Here is a 19,736-nt window from a genome sequence, read left to right as displayed (position 1 = left end):
TCTGGGTTTTTTTTTTTTTTCTGATTTTGAGCTACTCAATCTGGATAATAGATGTGGCAAGCTGCACTAATGTACACTGTATTTCTATAGTGCTCCTCCTTAGAAAAGTAGTCAATCCCACAGGCCAGGCATTCTCGGGTACCCTTCACATAAAAATGGCTTTTAGAATGTGTAAGTACACAAAATATCCATAAAGTGATTATGCAGTTTATTCGATGAATTACTTGTGTATGATAAATGTAGCACCAGCCACACTTCCGTCATTACTGGCATCCAGCTTAGTGATGCTGCAACAGCAGCCTGTCACTCCTGTCCTCTGACTTAGGGCCGAGGATTTGTGTTTGATGCCTTCCTGTAGCTCCTGATTGCTGAGTTGAAGCATAAAGCACATTTCAGTTTTTCTCTACAACTATTCTTCTGGTAGAAGAATGCTCACCTGAGTCTTTCCAGAAACCATACAGTAAAAGACATACCCGGTTCAGAACCTGTTCACCCCACTAAGAGACACAGGTTGACCTCAGAGCTTTGAGTCTGGGTCTGGCTACCCTCTCTCTTGAGTACAATGGACAAGTAACTCAACCCCGTTATTCAGCCTAGGTCTTCTCATCTTTAAAACGGGTATCATGGTATCACATGCTCATGAGATAGATGTGAGTTCGTACAGGGAAAGATATGTCAGGTTAACTACAGGTTAACACTGGACAGGGAGGAAGTGAGAGGCTAGAGACTGAAGGCAAACCCAGGCTTTGCTCTGATAATGAGGTGGAGCACCATCCTTGATTTACAGTCTGTGCATAAAATGAAATTGCAGAAATTTACCCACCTCAGTCACTCTGGGCAATATCTAGTCGTTAGATCTTCCCTCTTTGTCTTCTTTGAGTGTCATTAAAGTCTGTTTGTCCTTGGGCTTCCTTTGACCAAAAAGCATGCAGAAGTGTGGTTTGCTCTGGAATCGCCTGAGCTTGCCAGAAGGCTCTTTATCAGATCCAGAGGACGCAGATGGGGGAGTCTTGACATACCTACAATCCTGTAATCTAGTTACCACTTTGCAGCTCACTAGCCCTGCAGGTGCTGTGGCTCTGGAGGACACAGAATCTTCTTTATCTTTATGATTTTTGAAGCAACTCAATGTAGTATTAAATACTCTTACAGAGAATGAGATGTCCGAGTTGCCTCATCGCCCAGTGTTTTTGGGAAGGGACAGTGTCTAGCACTGTGATCTTTCCAAGACTTGTTGTTATTGTGAGCACAAGGTGAGCTCCATCACTGTCTGTAGGAGAGCTCTCCCAGTATGGGTTGGGGGGGCTCCTTATTGACTTTATGAAGAAAGCACAGCTCTATTTCTGCTTATCTGGACACTGTGCTGAAAAGCTCAGGGTTCCCAGGTCCAGTGGAGTCATGATCACTAGGCTATTTGCCTGGATCATCCAGAGGGTAGCAGAGGATAAGGCTAGTATAGAGACTCTTCACAATTAATGGCATCTCCTAGGAAATGGGACAGTTTGTCCCATGTAAACTAGACAGATGTGGTCCTTCCATTACCATCCCCTGCCATGAAAATAACCCATGAGAAGATAAGATGATTGATTCCCAGGGTGATCAGTAAATTTTGAGGAGGAATAAAAATCATGTATGCAAATAAATAAAATGTATGATGAGAAAGGAAGGATATGATAGCATAAAAGCTAGTCAGGAATTGTTCAGAATAAAACTCCCCTATTATTTCATAAACACATCTTTATATCTCAACCCCTGTATTTATAGCTTGTTAAAGGTTCACATGGATTTATAAATAATTGAACAATACTGGAGACCTAGTGCAAGCATAAAAGAGGACATGTTTCTTTCTTAAATATTCATCATGAAGATAAAATTTTAAAACAAAATAAAATACCTTAAAAAAATAGCCGAGAGGCATAGATAGATATTTGAAAAAAGGAAAAGATTACTTTGAGAAAAACTGATTTATACAGAGGTTCTAAAATTTCAGTCTGGGTGTTTGTTCACTTAGGGAAGTCTTGTGGCCTTCACAGCCTCTTATCTCACTTTCAAATCTAGAGGCCCAGATGACAGAGCAGTTTTTACTGCTGTGAGAAAACTCAAACAGTGTTAGTAACTTAGTACAATTTACACAGCATGAAATGTCAGGTACAAAACAATCCAAGGCTGTTGAACCCTTAGACCACCATCCATCATAAGATGCAAAATGGTGTCTCCTGGGCCGTGTATGCACTGTAAAGAGTATTGTATAGATGCAGAGGTAGCCAAGAAAATATGCATATGTAACAGTAGTAATGGTAGTATACAAATATAGAAAACACATGCATACTTACAATGCATAGTGAAGAGTACATATATATATATGTATATGTATACATATGTAACATATATAAAGACAGTAGACAGGCACAGTGCATACACACTGCATATGGAGCAGTATTGAAGAAGCTCATGTAGTATAAATTGCAACCACTTGTACTAAACGTGTTGGTACTGTTGCTCTGGCATAAATTGTATAACGTGTTACTTACAACTGAACTAACTCAATATATGTCCCCAGAGTTGAACTAAAAAAAAAAAATACTTTAAGGACATGGGTTCAGGGTGCAGTGTAGGTGTAGAAGCTGGATTCTGTGGCGTGTGCTTTAATTCCAACTACTTGGGAGACTGAGGTGGGAAACTTGCTCAAGTCCAGGAGTTGAAGGCTGACCTGGGCAACATAGCACTGTCTGCATGATAGTAAGCAGGAGGAGGGGCCATCAAGGAAAGACCCTCCTCAATACTTTAAACTTTCCTCTTTGTGTTAGAGCTATGAATCAATTCCATTTTTTCAATAAGATTATACTAGTTTAGTTTTATATTACTAGCAAGTACTTTGAGCCCATCAACAAAAAGCTTCTGAACAGTAATTAAAATAAAATTAGTCCTGTGAGCAAATAGAGACATTAAGAGACATCAGGTTAGCTAAGTATAAGTGCTGCAGTGGTTTTGGATGGATGGGTGAATGGGTAGGTGGATGGATGGGTAGGTAGATGAATGGGTGGATGAATAGATTGATGCCTGGGTGGATAGGTGGATGGACAAATAGACCAAGGGATTGGCTCAGCCTTGGAAAAGAGCATAATTAATTTCATTGAGAGAAGCCAGGCTGTGTGTTGATAAAGAACATCTCTGCTTCAGAAGTGACTTTGCATTAGTGAAGTAACCCAGTTTTTGTGTCCCTGGTGTTAAACTGGGAGATGAAGGTCTAAGCATGTAGAAAATTGCCCTGGATTCTTTTATGGTGTAAGCATGTAGAAAATTGCCCTGGATTCTTCCAGTGAAGAACATGTCCCTCAAATAGAGTAAGCTCATATGTAGGGCAAAGTTAGACAAGAGTGCTTTATCAGAATTGCTGCTGGTCTCTCAGTGGTCAAAGCAAATAGTGTCATAGCCATTTAAACTGCTGTGTCACAAGAGCGACACTTTCCCATCTGCAGTGCCCCATCCTAAGCTGTCTGCAGACATCAGTTCAGCCACTGCAGAAGTCGCTCCCACCCAGCCATGAACTTTACTTGGGCTGGATGTTTTCCACTTCACTGCTGCTCTTTCTGTAATTACTAGGTCATTAATATCATTGCCTGCAATTAGTGACATTCAAGTTTGTGAGATGGGCTTACCCCCCCCACCGCCCATGAACTTTTTACTCTGACTCTTTCCTAGCTAGATAAGTCCATATTACCACAAAGATATTTTGATGATTAAGATTGATAAAAGCTAAGAGAGTGGAGAATATGCTAGAAATAATTCACCCAAACACATGTGGCTCATGATTCTAGGTATTTTCATCAGATGTTATCACGATCTTACCAGGAAGTTTGGTTTTTAAAAATCTGGGTGCTTAAGTAAAGTTGATAGACAATAGAGAATTATGTTTTATCTTTAGAAGTATTATATCTCCCTTTAAAAAAAATGTGACCTAAGTCATTACCATTGAAGTGGTCATCTGGCAACCTATTTTTAAAACACAATTCTTGGGGGCTGGAGATATGGCTCAGCAGTTAAGAGCACTGGTTGCTCTTGCAGAGGACCTGGGTTCGATTCCCAGCACCCACATGGTAGCTAATAACTGTCTGTCACTCTAGTTCCAGGGGATCTGACACCCTCTTCTGACCTCTACAGGCATTGTTTGGCACAGGTGCACTTACACACATGCAGGCAATACACTCATACACATAAAATAAAAAGTAGTAAATATTTAAAAAAAACAATTCTCTTTTTAATACTTTTGGCCAATGTCAATGGTGACTCTTCTATGTAAAGGTAATTATTATTTTACCGTTGGCTATGGCTAAAATTTTCACTTTAGTAACTTTTTCTGAGCCACTGTGGTGATAAGTAAACTCCCTAGAAGTATATAAACAGAGTTTTTATTATTATTATTATTATTATTATTATTAAATCATGTGAAATTTTTGTTACCTATTAAGTTCTGCCTCATAAATCATCACAGATTTAACAATAAAATCTTAGACCTAGAAAGCAATATTTCCCTCAACAGAATTCGTTAAAAATCAAGAGACTTAGTTGGTGCAAGCAGTATTTTGAGGAAAAACACACCGCTTGCGCTACATGGCTAACACTGTCCTTTCTCAGAACAGAATCACGGGGCTGAGTAAGCCCAGAAGGGCACAGATTGAGCACCACGAGTCTGAAAGTCTGGAATCTAAAGCCTGAAGCTTTGGTGTTGACATGTGCAGTTTCCAAAATCCAAAAGACTCCAGAATCTGAAAGCCTTCTGGCCCCGAACATTGCAGACAGGGCCTTCTTAGCTTTCTTTTCTTTTCTTTCTTTACCTTTCTTTCTTTCTTTCTTTCCCTTCCTTCCTTTCTTTTCCTTCCTTCCTTCCTTCCTCCCTCCCTCCCTCCCTCCCTCCCTCCTTCCCTCCCTTCCTCCTTCCCTCCCTTCCTCCCTCCTTCCTTTCTCTAGGTCTCATTAGGTAGCACCTGGCTGGTTTGGCATTCCCTATGTAAACCAGGGTGGCCTCAGACTCAACAGAGATCCAGCTGCTTCTCCCTCCCTAGTACTGGGATTAAGGGCCTGTGCCATAGTGCCCAGCCCTAGGCCTGTACTTCTTGAGTGTATTTCCATAGGTGCTTGCACGGGTGCACACACACACACACACACACACACACACATCTCCTGTAGACATGTGCACAGACATGCATGCATCCACTGTACTCTTCCACCTGTTTCACTATGAGTGCCAGTAACTCTGGGGACTGCCTATCAGCAGTAACCATGGTTCTTATGATGGTCACATACTTAATCTTCATATGATTTTTAAATTTTTTATTATTTTTATTTTATGTGTATGCGTGTATTGTCTGCATGTGTGTAAATGCACTCATGTTGTGCAATGGCTATAGAGGTCAGAAGAGGCAGGCATTGGATCCCCTAGAAATAAAGTTATGGACAGTTGTTAGCCACCATGTAGGTGCTGGGAATTGACCCTGGGCCCTCTACAGGAGCAGCCAGTGCTCTTAATCACTGAACCATCTCTCTAGCCCCTGTCTTCATATGGTTTTTAATGATTGAATGATTTTAGGAATAAGCCATGATAAACCTTGTGTTTTAGATGAAGTATCCATAACTAGATATTATGAACGTCTTCCCAGACCTTAACTGCTCTGCTGGCCCAGCGTACTCATCTATACAGTGTCTTTAGGATCTGAAAGTGGCCAAGTAGCTGACGCCATTAAAGCCTCCTCTGCACATCCAAGCAACACAGTTTGCCATATATATACTGTTTCTTTTCTTATCTTTTTTGATATATATATATATATATATATATATATATATATATATATATATGGCTTCAAAGTGGCTACATTTTTAAAGGCTTATATTTCTGAGCTGTCAACAAAGTATCCTTTCATAGCCGACAAAGAACATTTAAACTAAGAAAATAAAATTAGGCCTTTTTTTTTCTTTCAAAAACATCCATTTTGTGACTTTAATCATTTTCTAACACTAGGAAAGAGGACGTAAGTCTAATTTGTGACTCTGTTTTAGATTGGCTTTTCCCAAGTCACTCTGCCCAGAACAAAAGCTAATTAATCATGTTATATGGAAGTCTCTGAGGCTGAGCCAGTTATTACTTCTTTATGCATGAATGGCTGCTTAAAAATTTCAAAACACAACCCCAGTGATGCAGTTTAGTGCAAGCAATTCTTCCTGTGGAACTAGAGTGATGTTTCCTTGGGTGGGAACTCAAATGTCCCACGTTCCTGACAGTTTATTATGTTTTAGATGTGGATGGTTCCCTACCTGACTAGTAAGAGTTGAGCACATGGCAGTGGCAGCTACCCCAGCTGGGAGCCATGTTTGTGGTCTTGTTTTTTATTTGTTTTACATTTTGTTGAATGAATGTTCCTTTTAAAAAATATTGTGCTTTTTATTTTTCTTTCTTCATGTGAGACCATATTAGGGTATACGCCATAGCTCTTTGGCTCAAGGAGAAGAGGAGGCAGATTTGGTTCAGCATTATGGAATGAAATGCTCTGGTTTGAAGGAAAGCTGAACAGTTTTGACGTTTAGCCAGTTACAGTGACCCCCTTGGAAGTCAGGGTGGTACATTCCACTGGGAAGCCTCAGTGAAAACACCGAAAAAGGAAGAATTCAAATCATACCCCCAACCCAAGAACATTGAACCGATGTTTGAGATAGTTTGCTCATTACTCCTTTCAAAAACAGGCATTGGTTTGGGGCTTTTTGTGAACATTTAGGACTTTTCTTCTGAGTTAGTATCTTAAAGAATGGCCTTGCATGAGGCATGGGAACACATTAACTTGAGTTCTAGAGATCTGCCCCATACTCAACCTGCACTGTGTGTTTAGAGTTTGAATTGATGCCAGGCTAAGTATGTAGATCTCAGCTTCGTGCATTTTGATCAGCCTCCTTGTTTTTCAACTTACATACCTCACTTTGTCTTTTTGTTTTCTTTTGTTGACACTCAAAAGATGCAGCCCTGGTGAATGGAAACAGCAGTCTAATTCTGTGTGGGGGCTGACTTTAAAAGTCACATGTCCTAAGATTATCATTTTCAGTTTGCCAGTTAAGTAACTGCTGGTTCTTCAGATGTCTGTGCTGAGCTTAGGGGAAGGGGTTACGTGTAGGAAGTCTCACTCAAGAAACCCAAATTAGCATGGCCAGCATGTGCTGCATGGTAGGAGAGGACAGTACAGACAGAATTTGGTATTGGCAGATATTTTTTATAAAATGATGACTGATGATCAGAGGCATCCCACCAAGGTCAGTGCTATGTAAGGACAGTTTCTATCCTTACTATACTTACTCTATGGTTTTCCTGACCCTGTACAATTATTATCTGTCTCTTTGGACTGCTTACATTGATTGCTCACACTTTCAAGTGTCTGTCAAGCTACAAATCTCTCATGGCCACCAGTCATTAGGCTGCATCTTAAAATAGCTCAACACATGGTGTGACTAGGCCTCGTATACCATTCTTTACATAGGACCCTAAAATGTGTCCTTGTAGTGATGTTACTGTGGTAGAATGCTTTAGCTGCTCTCATTCTTAATCTCCTTGTGAATGAGGCCCATGTGTGAGCTGTTTCATCCTCTGTCTGATGAGTACAGCTTACCAATCCTTGGACTCAACACAGCCAATAGCTGCAACTTAGCCTCCTGGGAGCAGAGCAGATACACCCTCCTGAAGACCCCTTGAAGCACAGTGTTCTTTTTCTATGGGGATGGTCAAAAAATTGGGAATATTCTTGTCCTTGTGGTCTATTTTACTCCCCCTGGTGTTCTGTCTCTCTTTGTGCTCATAGCCAGTGTCACCATCCAATGAGTAACAGTTGCAGATAAGCAGACTCGGGCCTGGCTTGCTTTCCAGATGTGCTACATAGCATCAGGCCATGCACACTCTGAGAGGTCTCCCTGATTCCCAGGCCAGCCTCATGCTCTCAAGCCTTAGCCTTCCAAGTGCTAGACTTGCAGGCATGGGTACCACATGGCACAGGGTGCTTTTCTGTTGAGCAGTGATCTCTGCTCACTCTAGGAGTCAGGGGGAGACAGGACAGTGCAGTGATTCTGTATACTCACTCCCTGCAGTTAGACTCAAGAAGCAAAAGCTTTTGAAAGCTGGATTCAGAATGCCCAAGTGTCTTTATTAACCTACCTTCCCACTGCATAGAGAGACTTTTCTAGTAAGTTTTAATCTTATAAAATCTTTTTTTTTTTCTCCTTAGGCCAGAGGAGAAAAACCAGTGTCTAGAGGCTAAAAACTTAGGTATACAGTGATATTTTTCCTATTTGTCCATAATTAAATGCAATTTTATCCATTTAGAAATACAATGGTTGTGGCTACATTAGATAATGCTGGTGAAGGGATTTTTTTTTTTTAAGTGCAATGAGCTAGCATTTAATTTTACTCTTTAAGTTAAAAGTTCCTGGGATAGTCAAGTGAACAATATAAATATTTGCAGAATTGTCTCATGAAGTAGAAATGATTTTATTCTCAAGCACTAGCTATTTTCTTGTTATTTTTCAAAATCAGCACTAAGCCTTTTAAAGCTTCTGGTGCTAGGATGTAGGGAAAGAATTCAGGATACTAATCTTGTGATGTGTTTCAGAGGTCCATGGCCTGGAGGGGGCACAATCAGGACAGGACATTTAGGACATTGTTCAAGCAAGGGGAAGGTCCTCTAGAACTAGAGCCACTTTCTCTGGGGAGGACAAGGTGGAAAGAGGGAAGTTAGTTCTCAATGTAGAAAGTCATGTTTTTATGAGATGTAAGACAGTACCATTCAGGATCATGTCATATTCGTGAAAATTACTTTCTGAGGCACATCTGAGAACAGGCTTTTTTTCATGACAAGTTATTATTACACATCATTACTAATTCTATTAATTACATTTATCATTGCTGTGACCTGACAAAAACCACTTAGCAGAGGAAGGCTTTATTTTGGCTCACAGTTTGGGGATGTGGAGGTCCATGCTGGTGGAGGCATGAGGCTGCTTGCTCACTTCTTGGAGGACCAAGAGCAGGGAAAAGGGGGTGCTGGCACTCAGCTGGTTTTCTCATTGTTTCCCTTTTATTGAGTCAAGGACCCCAGCCCAGCCGTTGGATGTAGGGCTATCCAAATTCAAGACAGATTTTACTGCCTCAATCTTTTCTAGAAAGATCCTCACAGACACAGCCCAAAGATGAATCACTAAGGCCCTATGAGTTTCTTAATCCAATCAAGTTGACAACCAAAGTTAGACATCATACTAACTTATGACCCATACCTTTCAGGGTGGAACTTGGGACAGTATTTTATAGTTCAGCCCATTTTTCAATTCCCAGGTCTTAAGGATGCCATTTTAGTGTTAATAATGGGTTTTTCTCTGTAACTTCCACCAACTCACAAGTTACAAGTTGACTTAAAGAAAAAAGAAGCTGAGTTTTGTGTAGAAGAAAAACTGTCCTTATTCAGAATGAAGAGCTGCATCCAGTCTTTCCCACTCCTCCCTGCCACATGAAGTAGCATTCCCTCCCCACCTCTATTTTCTTTCTTCCTTTGCTTTTGTTGTTGTTGTTGTTGTTCTCCATTGAGAAAATTTTCCATTTCTTAGAGTACAAAGCAATTTCACTCTCACACACCAGGTTTTCTTCCTATAGTCCTATGGATGCTAAATCAGATTGCAGTTTAATTTGCATTCCTTCAGAGGTCTTTATATCTGGGAGTGGTTTGGACATCCTTTGGGGTCTGCCTGGGGAGCTCAGCACAAATTGATCACCATTGAGACTCAGAAGAGGCACTGGCCTACAGATTACAAGAAAAAAGCTCACTCAGAATGTGTACACCTCGTGTGCTTCCAGTCCTCCGCGGGGGTTTGGCTCAGCCTGGCTCTGCAGACGCAGAGGTGATGTGTGCATACTAGTGACTAGAGCCTTGTGCCTGTCTTCTTTTTAATATTTAGTCTTTTTCTTCTTTTCTCCCTGAATCTGATATTTCCCTTCAAGATGAACAAAAACAGATCTGTGTTCCTCCTGGTCACCTTTCAGATATTAGTCTGTCATTTATCAGCTTAGTGTTGAAACTTTTAACAAGAAAAAGTTGTTTATTTAACTTTGAATGAGGCGTGATTTAGCCAGGGGTGCCTTTATATATAAGTTCAAAAACTTTGAGATTCTCCTTGAATTAAGTAGACTAGATATTTGGCTGATGATTCAGCCAACTAAATCGTTTTTCTACTTTTTTCTATATAAGACATATCCTGATTTCTGGGAAATGAGTAAACTCTAAGCACTGCTCTAAAAGTCTCCAGAAATAGTGTTTACTCAGAGAAGCCCACACTGTGGGAAGCTTTTGGGAAGAGAGAGGCTCTGAAGTTGAGCCACTTATTTGCAGAAGGAAAAAGAGAAAGAGGATGAAAAAACTAGTAACAACAACAAAGGCCCTTTTTAGATTCGAAGAAACATAGCGTCTCTCTAGGTGTTTATTTTTACTTATCCACCAAGCATTTTCTCCACAGTCTGTAAGCGGATACTCTTTATGGCTTACACACACATACACACACACACACACACACACACACACACACACACACACACACACACACACCCCTGCCAACAAAGTTATTATAACAACTATTGCCTATTTTCCCAGGAAAAATTTAATGTCAGCAGCAGCAGAAGAGGGGGATGTGATTATGAGACTGAGGTTTAGCATGCTCCAGATAAGCAGCTAGATATTTCATGCAGAAGAGGCAGCCTTTGTTTTTAGGAAAATGAGAGTAGACGTTGATAATTCAAGAATACAACGGAAAGCAAACAAAGTGTCTGGTTTTTTACAATTACATAATTACCCAAGTAATGTATACTTCCTATGCGGCACATGGAGCCTGTGCTGACATACTGCTTGGAAAACTAAACAGCCAGGTTAAAAGAAAGTCTTAGAATTTATTTTTGCCGAACACCTGTCCCTTTTTCATTCTCCAAGTATAGTGTTGGTGGACGAGACTTTGATGGTCAAAGTAGAAGATGATTGAAGTTACAGAAGTGTATATGAAACACTTCTGTTCCTTGCCCCTTGAACTTGAGGCAGGCAGTGTCCAGCACATTCTACCTCTCCTCCCTGGTGAACTTGAACTGTAATTGAAAGCCTGCTCCTCATTACAGGGCCTCACAGCCCATCTCGCTGCAGCTTTGCTTACAAAGCCACTCAGAGAACTCACTGGCCTAAAGACAGACAGTAATGTGCGTAGATGGAATATAGTCTGCTTTATAAACAGAAGCTTGATATTGGTAGGACAGTCTTCCTGCTGACCCTCATTATTAAGGTAGAAAGAGAATCCAGTTTGCAAATATGAAACAGGTTAGTTGTCCTCACCTGCCACAGGGCACAGAGAAGAGGAGGAGTGTGCACTCACCTTCTGTCCAGCTGAAGAGCCTGATGGGGTTTATAATGCCACATGTGGTCTTTTGGGTTTACACAGTGATAGAGGGAAAGAGCCAACTCTGAAGACCTGAATTTTAGTATGCTTCATCAGTCAGCACATTTTAGGTTGGAGAAAGGGAAAAGGGGGTGTGGGAAGGCTCCTCTGCTAGTGTTTTCAGAACTTGGATGCTTGACAAGCAGAGCATCAAGCTAATTGTTCTTAAAGCAGGAAGTCTGCAGTGGAGGAAGCAGGTGTTGGGAGATGATTACAGCATTTTGAAATTACCGTGTTGGCTTTTTTGCTCTGTGGAGTTGTCACCAAAGCATCAGTGGGCATTTGGGAAGATGCTGGCCCTCCTACCTGTAGACCAATACTGAATCAGATGTATGTCCAGGAAAACATGCTTAAGCACATTTGGAACCAGGTAGCCTACATGCAGCAATGTTTCCAGGATCCATTTTCCTTTATTTCTTTTTCTTTCTTTTCGGCTTTTAGCATCCCACACTTTCAGAAAACTTGTGACAAAGAGTGAATTCTTATTTTTCAAATTGTTTTCAGACATTTCATGTTCATGTAATCTTGGCTTATTGATTTCCTGATTTTTTCTTTATTTTTTTGTTTTGTCCATTTTATTTTTAATCAGCTACATCAAATGGGTCTTTGGAGGGCCTGGATAACCAGGAGGGAGGGGTGTGCCAGACAAGAGCCATGAAGATCCTCATGAAAGTTGGACAAGGTAAAGACCACCTGCTGCTTTCTGAAGCCACTGTGATCTGGTGTAGCCCCAGCTAGCGTGGCACCCATGTTGATGCTCACCATCACCCCTCTTCTTAGTTTTCTGCACCTTGAGCCAGTGACAGTCCCCCAAGACAATGTAGTCAACTTCTCTTACTGGCGATCTCTCTAAAAGTTAAGGTCAGCCAGGCCGAATATCTATCTGTTGCCATAGATGTGTCTATTTCTTTTTATAAAGCAAAACACCTCTTTGATTCAAAAATCAAAATACCCAGAACGTAAACAATAGTTCTGCAGTTTTGCTCATTTTCAAATCTTGACGACCAAAGAGTCGTGTTTTCACGTAGAATAACCTATTGTGCAGAAAGAAAGAATTATTCCTCTAATTAGAAGCCGGTGTAGTAGTCGATCAACATGCTCAGTTAAATTGAAATGTCATCTGTGATGCTCTGCCTGCCAAGTGCAAGAATCCCTGTAGTTTCCACAGATGGCATCCCCATCTAAACCTCTGAAGTAACAGTATAACCGTTTTGTTTGAGAAGGAAGATTATATTCTTGTATTTCACAGTGCTTTGCATAAAGAGTCTTATGTTCATTGCTATTCGTGCCTCTTGAGATATCTATACAGATCCTGCAGCTAGCTATTGTCAGATGTCTGCGCTGTGATTAATCATTTGCTCTTCATATAGATGCGAGTTCTGCTGGATCAACCAGGAATAATGATCCAACAAGACGTCCAGAACTAGAAGCTGGTACAAATGGAAGAAGTTCAACAACAAGTCCCTTTGTAAAACCAAATCCAGGTACAGCAGCGTGGTAGGGGTGTCTTTGAGTCTGTGGGGTCCAGTCTTCTTTAGAACCTAGAGGGGCAGAATTGTGTCAAGGTGCTTCTACACCAATGGGATTTACTAGAAGCTACAGATATCAGGAATGTTTGCTCTCAGTGAGTTTGTATTAACTATGCCAATAAGACAGGCCAATTCATCCTGTGAAAATCTTACAATCACAAGAGCAGAGCCTGTCAGATGTGACAGTTGTCAGCGGTGTTCCTTCAGACTGCTTTTCATTGGCTGATGCTGTATCCTACTCACTGTCAGCCTGAAGCCGATGTTAATGTATATATAACTCGTGCTGTAATCCCTCGTCTAATCACATCTAATCTGCAAAGAGCCTCACTGATCCTTTTCTGAGATTTAGAAAATGCTGCCTAATGGTACATTTTCCAGGTGGCTATTCAGAATGTTTTTCACATTTTCTGTGTAAAATAAAATATTAAAGGGACCACTGACCAAAGCGTAGCATGCCGTATAAAATGGACTGTCAGTGAGCTCATTTTCTCAATGGTTCATTGTGCTGAGGTCTGTTTCGTGGAGTAACTGGAGTATACATCAACACTTTTGTATCAGGGAGTCTGTGTGCTTGTTGGCGATGGTGAGAATGCATCTGCAATGATATTCCATCTCTTTCCGAGAGTCAAGGAGGGAAGTTTTTTGTTGTTTTTTTTTCTAACTTTCAATGACAAGATGTGTCAGATTCTTGTGACAAATTGATAAATGGATGGGATGATGGTGCCAGGCAATTCTTTAGTGCTAACATTTGGGTTAGCAGACTGTTCAGACCCGAGCGTCTGCTACCTTCCAAATATATTTTTAAATGTAAATCAAATAATACAACTGAATTAGGAGTTAAACCTTTTCCTGGGCCCCATCACTCCTTCCTTTTGTGGTGTTCCTCTGCTCCTAGGCAGGGCTTTCTGTAGAAGGCAGGGATTTGAAGATGCAGATGACACAACCCTTTCTAGAGGGAAGGGAAGAGCAGGCCTGGGCAAGGCTAAGCCCTGCCCTGGAGTGGAAGCAGCTCCCGATTGTGCCTGGGTGAAGCCTAAGGGAGATGCAAAGCTGACTGTCGGGCCAGGCCTCCTGCAAATGGATGATGGTTCAGAAAAAGGAAGAGGAATGGTTGAGGGTGGTGGCTGAGCTTTGGACCAGCAGCACTCTAAGTCTCTCGTTGATCACCGACCGGTACATGGGTATTTAGATAATAAACAGGGCCCAGAAAGTCAGCCTGCCTGTTGAGTCCTTGGTTTGGCATTTTTGAAGGTCCCGGAGGCAGCCGGGCAGCCCTGGGGATGGCGATAACGGGTTCTACTTGCTTTTACCCAGGTTCCAGCACCGACGGCAACAGCGCCGGGCATTCCGGGAACAATCTTCTCGGTTCCGAAGTGGCCTTATTCGCAGGGATTGCGTCAGGATGCATCATCTTCATCGTCATCATCATCACGCTCGTGGTGCTGCTGCTCAAGTACCGCCGGAGGCATCGCAAGCACTCTCCACAGCACACCACCACGCTGTCACTCAGCACGCTGGCCACGCCCAAGCGCGGTGGCAACAACAATGGCTCGGAGCCTAGTGACGTTATCATACCGCTAAGGACTGCGGACAGCGTCTTCTGCCCGCACTACGAGAAGGTCAGCGGGGACTATGGGCACCCGGTGTACATCGTGCAGGAGATGCCACCGCAGAGTCCCGCCAACATTTACTACAAGGTCTGAGGCCCGGGACCTGCGCCTCCCGTGGGAACTCGTCCCCTGGTGCAGGGACTGCCTGAGCCCAGCCGGGGCCAGATGCTTCCTGAAGAGCCTCGAGCTGGACAGCTTTCTAGTCTGTAGCTTTTCGGCTGGCCGCGGGGACCACAGACCCTCCCCTGAAGCTGGAAGACTGCTAGGAGATCCCCGCACGGACCTCCAAGCCATGTACCCAGCCACTCAGGCCTCTGCAGAGCCCGGGGAGGACTCGGCGGGCAATGGACGGAGCCACAGCATCTTGGAAGTAGGCTGTGCGCCAGGCCAGCCTCTGCCTCCATGTCTCCCGCCATGAGCACTGGACTTGTCACTTGGACCTTGGGCTCAGTAAGGTTTTCAAAGATCTCTAGCATTTAGTCCTCACTCACTCCTTATGTTACCAGGGCTCTGACGCACCTCCCTAGACCTCTCACTCACATCCTGCATCTCTAAGGGACGCTCACCAGAGTCCCGGCTCCACCCTTTACACCACCGTCCAGTTAGATGGGTATCCCTGTGAGGCCTGGGAGCTGTGGAAGGGCGAGAAAGTGGAGGCATGGGGCGAGTCAAGGTTGCGCCCCTAGAGCAGAGTGTGGAAGGAAGAGGGAGCAATAGGTAGCGCAGTGCTTTCATTTGCTGAGAGGAAAGAAGCAGGTGGGAGACAACACAGGTGGCAGACTGCGGGTGGGTTTGCTGGGAGACACTCGTGGTTGTCACACTGCTAAGCTAAGTGCAGGGAAACAGAGTCCCTCTCCAGCAATGGAACAAAGAGGCCATTGTTGAGAAAGGACCAGCCAGGGCAGGGAGGGAGCAGGTAGGCCCCTGGTGATGTACTGGGGAGGACTGTGTGGTACTGGCAATAAGACATGCAGCTCTGGAGCTGCAGGAGAGTCGTCTGCTTTGGGTGATGTTTTAAGCAGACTCAGCTGCTATACTTACTACATTTTATTAAACACAGGGAAAGCATTTAGGAGAATAGCAGAGAGCCAAATCTGACCTAGAAGTTGTAAAGCCAAAGGTCAAACAGGCTGTAAGTCCATCACCACTGAGTTACTGGAGAATTCCCATTATGAAAGGTAGGTCAGAACCCTGTCCCCCCAAGTACCCCTCCCCCTCCCCAATGGAGCCTTACACTATGTTTTTTAGTTTATGGCTGTGCTGTCCTAGCTGCGAGGCTGCAGGGAGGTACTGAGGAGCCACGCCTGGGCTCGGTGTTAAAATAAAGCACACGTGGTCCACCTCTTAGACTCCTTAAGAAGAACAGTAAGTTATGACAAGGGGAGGAGGAAATAGGACATATTTATAATAAGTATATAGAACACAGGGGATATAAAATGAAAGATTTTTACTAATATATATTTTAAGATTGCACACAATACACACCAGAAGATGTGAAATTCATTTGTTATGGCAATTAAAGTGATCCCAATACTTAGTGCTTTAAAAAAAATTAAAATTGGACAACTACTTCTGGGAAAAACAATATCACTCCAAAGATATCAATAACGCAAGCAAATAACAAAAGTGACAAGGTCCTGCAGGCATCTCACAGAACTCTAGACTAGCAGATACAAGCCCCCAAGTACCAGGAGCTCAATGTGACTGCAGCAATGACAAGATGTGCGGGCGTTATTTTCTGTGTTGACTTTTCCCTTGCCTTATAGGCTGAAGTGTTCTCTAGAATCCAGCAGTTCACATGGAGGGGGATCCAGCTGAAAGTTTGACTGTGACTCCCTCCTCCTCTCCTTCCCCCGCTTCCCTGCCCTTCCAGAAACAAGAAGAGTAAACAGCAAACCTACTTTTTTTTATGTGCTATGCAAAATAGACATCTTTAACAGAGTCCTGTTACTATGGTAACACTTTGCTTTCTGAATTGGAAGGAAAAAATTGTAGCGACAGCATTTGAAGGTTCTCAGACCTCCAGTGAGTACCTGCAAAATTGAGTTGTCACAGAAATTATTATTCCCTGGTTCCTGAACCTGAAAATGATGTTGGTTCAATGTGTGTGTATGTGTGAGTGGGTGTGTGGTACACGTGTGTACATATATGTATAATATATATCTCCAATATATATTATATATATCTATATCATATTCTGTGGAGGGTTGCCATGGTGACCAGCCACAGTACATATGTAATTCTTTCCATCACCCCAACCCCTCCTTTCTGTGCATTTATACAAGATTTTCTTGTAAGCCATCAAAAGTTACTTGTAGGAAGGGGGAAAGGTGAGGCGGGAAGAAGTGGGACACCTTCTGATTTTAATGAAATCAAATGTCTGTATCATCAGTTGGCTACATTTTGGTTTTATGCTAAACTGTGAAAACGCAAATGAATTGATGAAGAGTTACCTGCAACCAATTGAGAAGTGTTCTGTGCGTCTGTTTTGTGTCTGGTGCAGAAAATGACAATCTACCAACTGTCCCCTTACTTGGAGTTGGTTCAGCTTTGGAAAGTTACTGTAAATGCCTTGCTTGTGTTCACATCCCTAGTCATCTGACTTTGGAACGCGCACCATCATGTATAAGTGAGGATGCTGTAAATAGGTTCAGATTCACTGTCTATGGATTCGGGGTGTTACAGTAGCCTTATTCGCCTTTTTAATAAAAATACACATGAAAACAAGACAGAAATGGCTTTTCTTACCCAGATTGTGTACATAGAGCAATGTTGGTTTTTTATAAAGTCTAAGCAAGATGTTTTGTATAAAATCTGAATTTTGCAATGTATTTAGCTACAGCTTGTTTAACGGCAGTGTCATTCCCCTTTGCACTGTAATGAGGAAAAAAAATGGTATAAAAGGTTGCCAAATTGCTGCATATTTGTGCCGTAATTATGTACCATGAATATTTATTTAAAATTTCGTTGTCCAATTTGTAAGTAACACAGTATTATGCTTGAGTTATAAATATTTTTTTTCTTTGTTTTATTTTAATAGCCTGTCATAGGTTTTAAATCTGCTTTAGTTCCACATGACAGTTAGCCCCAGAAAATGAGATCCGAGCAGTCACATTCCACGTCTGTTTCAAACTGAATTTGTTCTTAAAAAAATAAAATATTTTTTTCCTATGGAAAAAATGCCTTCAAAGTATTTTCCTTTCCTTTTTATTTTTTTTTCTTTTTCTTTCTTTTGTGTTCCATATTTTGATTTTTCCCCCTTTTATTCTCTCCAGCTCCAGAGTTACATAGAGTTCTGCTAATGGATACTTGTGTACCCACACCTCAAGTCAGGCCATGCATATAATTCGAATAGAATTTGGTAAAGCCCTGATCACCTCATGAAATAGTCACCCACACAGTGAACCGAAGAAAAGGGGGAATTTATTCTGCTACCTCATTGCAGGTGGATTTCATGTCCATGTCAGCAAAGCACTTCATAGGATTACCCCAAGAGAAAAGAGGTCAGTGTTCTTGGTAAAAAGTTTAAGGAAAACACGTCATGATAATGGATTAAGGCAAACCAGAAGCCAGCGGTGAGATTAGAAATGTGGGACTGGGGAGAGATGCCTTAGTTGCTATAGTGCCTGCCATGCAAGTATGAGATCCAAGCCCCAGCACCTATGGAAAAGTTGGGTATCTTGGTACACCTGGAACTGGGGGGCTGTCCAATCAGCGTGGAATGAATGAGCCTCGGGTCCAATGAGAGACCCTATCTCAAAAAATAAACATGGAGGCTGATCAACGATACAGATCTGTTGTCAACCTCTGGCCTCCATGCACACATTGGGCACATGTACCAGCAAGCAGGTGTCACACCCCTACACCAATAAGTATATATAACACACAAATTATTTTTTAAACGAGGCATATTTTTAATGTGCTCCTCTTGGGGCTGGTGACCGGGCTTCTGAATGTTAGAGTATTTTCTAGGCTTAGCATGGTTTACAGGTCTTAGGCTTCACTCCCTGGAGAACTTTTTAAGAGTGAGAGTTCAGTCCACAGGGGGTTAGTGCTATTGGTTGATAGCCACCTTATCTCAGCTAATCCTTATGCTAAAGAGTGAGGTATCTTAGGTTGGAAAAATACAAACGTCCCTGGCATCAGCAAACAAACTAGAGGATTTCTCAGCCATGAGTGCCTTGCATAGGATCATAGATAGCTCCAGCAGGTTGAGGAACCAACCCCCTCCCCACCACCTGGGTAGCAAAAGTTCCCCAGGAGAAAGGGCTGAAAACCTGTGTGGGAACAAGGGATCTGTGCAGCTTCAAGCTAGCTAGCACTGGCCGTCAGGAAACGTTTGATGAGTAAATGCACCTCACACACCAACAGCAAAACCCTTGAGACACATGGTCTTAGTAGATCCTAGGAGTTTTTTATCTCCAGTATTTTTCTGCAGCACTGAACTGCCCCTGGGCTGCAGATTTAAGTTTCATGATACGATTTACAGCCAAGTTACTAAACCAAACCCTCAATTCTGTGTACCAAAATTGTTTATATTTAGTGTGAGTGAAAGACAGAGATAACAGGTGCTACATTTCCAACTTTTGACTTTGGGGCCTGCATCCCCATGAAAAATTTCCAAATACACAATGTCATTGTTTCTACCTTTCCCTTGAGATCATATTTCCCATATGCGTTAGCCAGGATCAGTAAAGAGAGAACCTTATAAGCTGTGACCGAGTGTTTTTACTGGGGAGAAGGAATTGCAGTTTACAGAAGCTTCTTGTGGGATGACATCCAGGTGTTCTTGGTCCTATCTGAAAGTTAAGCTTGCTTTTGAACTACCCCGGCAGCCAGCTTCCAGATGCCCAGCTCTCACCATTGTCCGCTCCTTCTTTGCCAGGAGGTCCTCATTCAAACACAGGAAGAGGTTTGCAATGGTAAGGGGAAAGATCAGTGAAATGTTGCTCACTAGTTAACTGCCAGTCTGCTCTCTGTCAGACTCCAGAGCCAGCCAGGAGAAGAGTCAGCAACTGAAAAGTAATAGAATTCAGAGCAGTCACTTCTAACTGTGTGCAAAAATGGACAGTTGACTTATTTCCCTTTGGGTTAGCAAATATGTCTT

At 42.4% G+C, this 19,736-nt stretch overlaps 1 protein-coding gene across 1 annotated transcript in view; it reads left to right on the top strand.

Annotated features, from left to right (window-relative positions):
• The window catches only part of Efnb2 (ephrin B2), a 45,536-nt gene extending 27,737 nt beyond the window's left edge, over positions 1–17,799 (top strand). The window contains exons 3-5 of the mRNA XM_008821575.3: positions 12,080–12,172; positions 12,861–12,974; positions 14,334–17,799. Coding sequence (XP_008819797.1) covers positions 12,080–12,172; positions 12,861–12,974; positions 14,334–14,722 — 596 coding nt within the window. The 3' untranslated portion in view covers positions 14,723–17,799. The remainder of the gene's footprint in view (positions 1–12,079; positions 12,173–12,860; positions 12,975–14,333) is intronic.
• Positions 17,800–19,736: the final 1,937 nt, after the last annotated feature.

The sequence above is a fragment of the Nannospalax galili genome, unplaced genomic scaffold, assembly GCF_000622305.1.
Source record: "Nannospalax galili isolate Female #2095 unplaced genomic scaffold, S.galili_v1.0 scaffold1068, whole genome shotgun sequence".
NCBI lineage: Eukaryota > Metazoa > Chordata > Mammalia > Rodentia > Spalacidae > Nannospalax > Nannospalax galili.
This window is presented reverse-complemented; position numbering and strand designations above follow the sequence as displayed.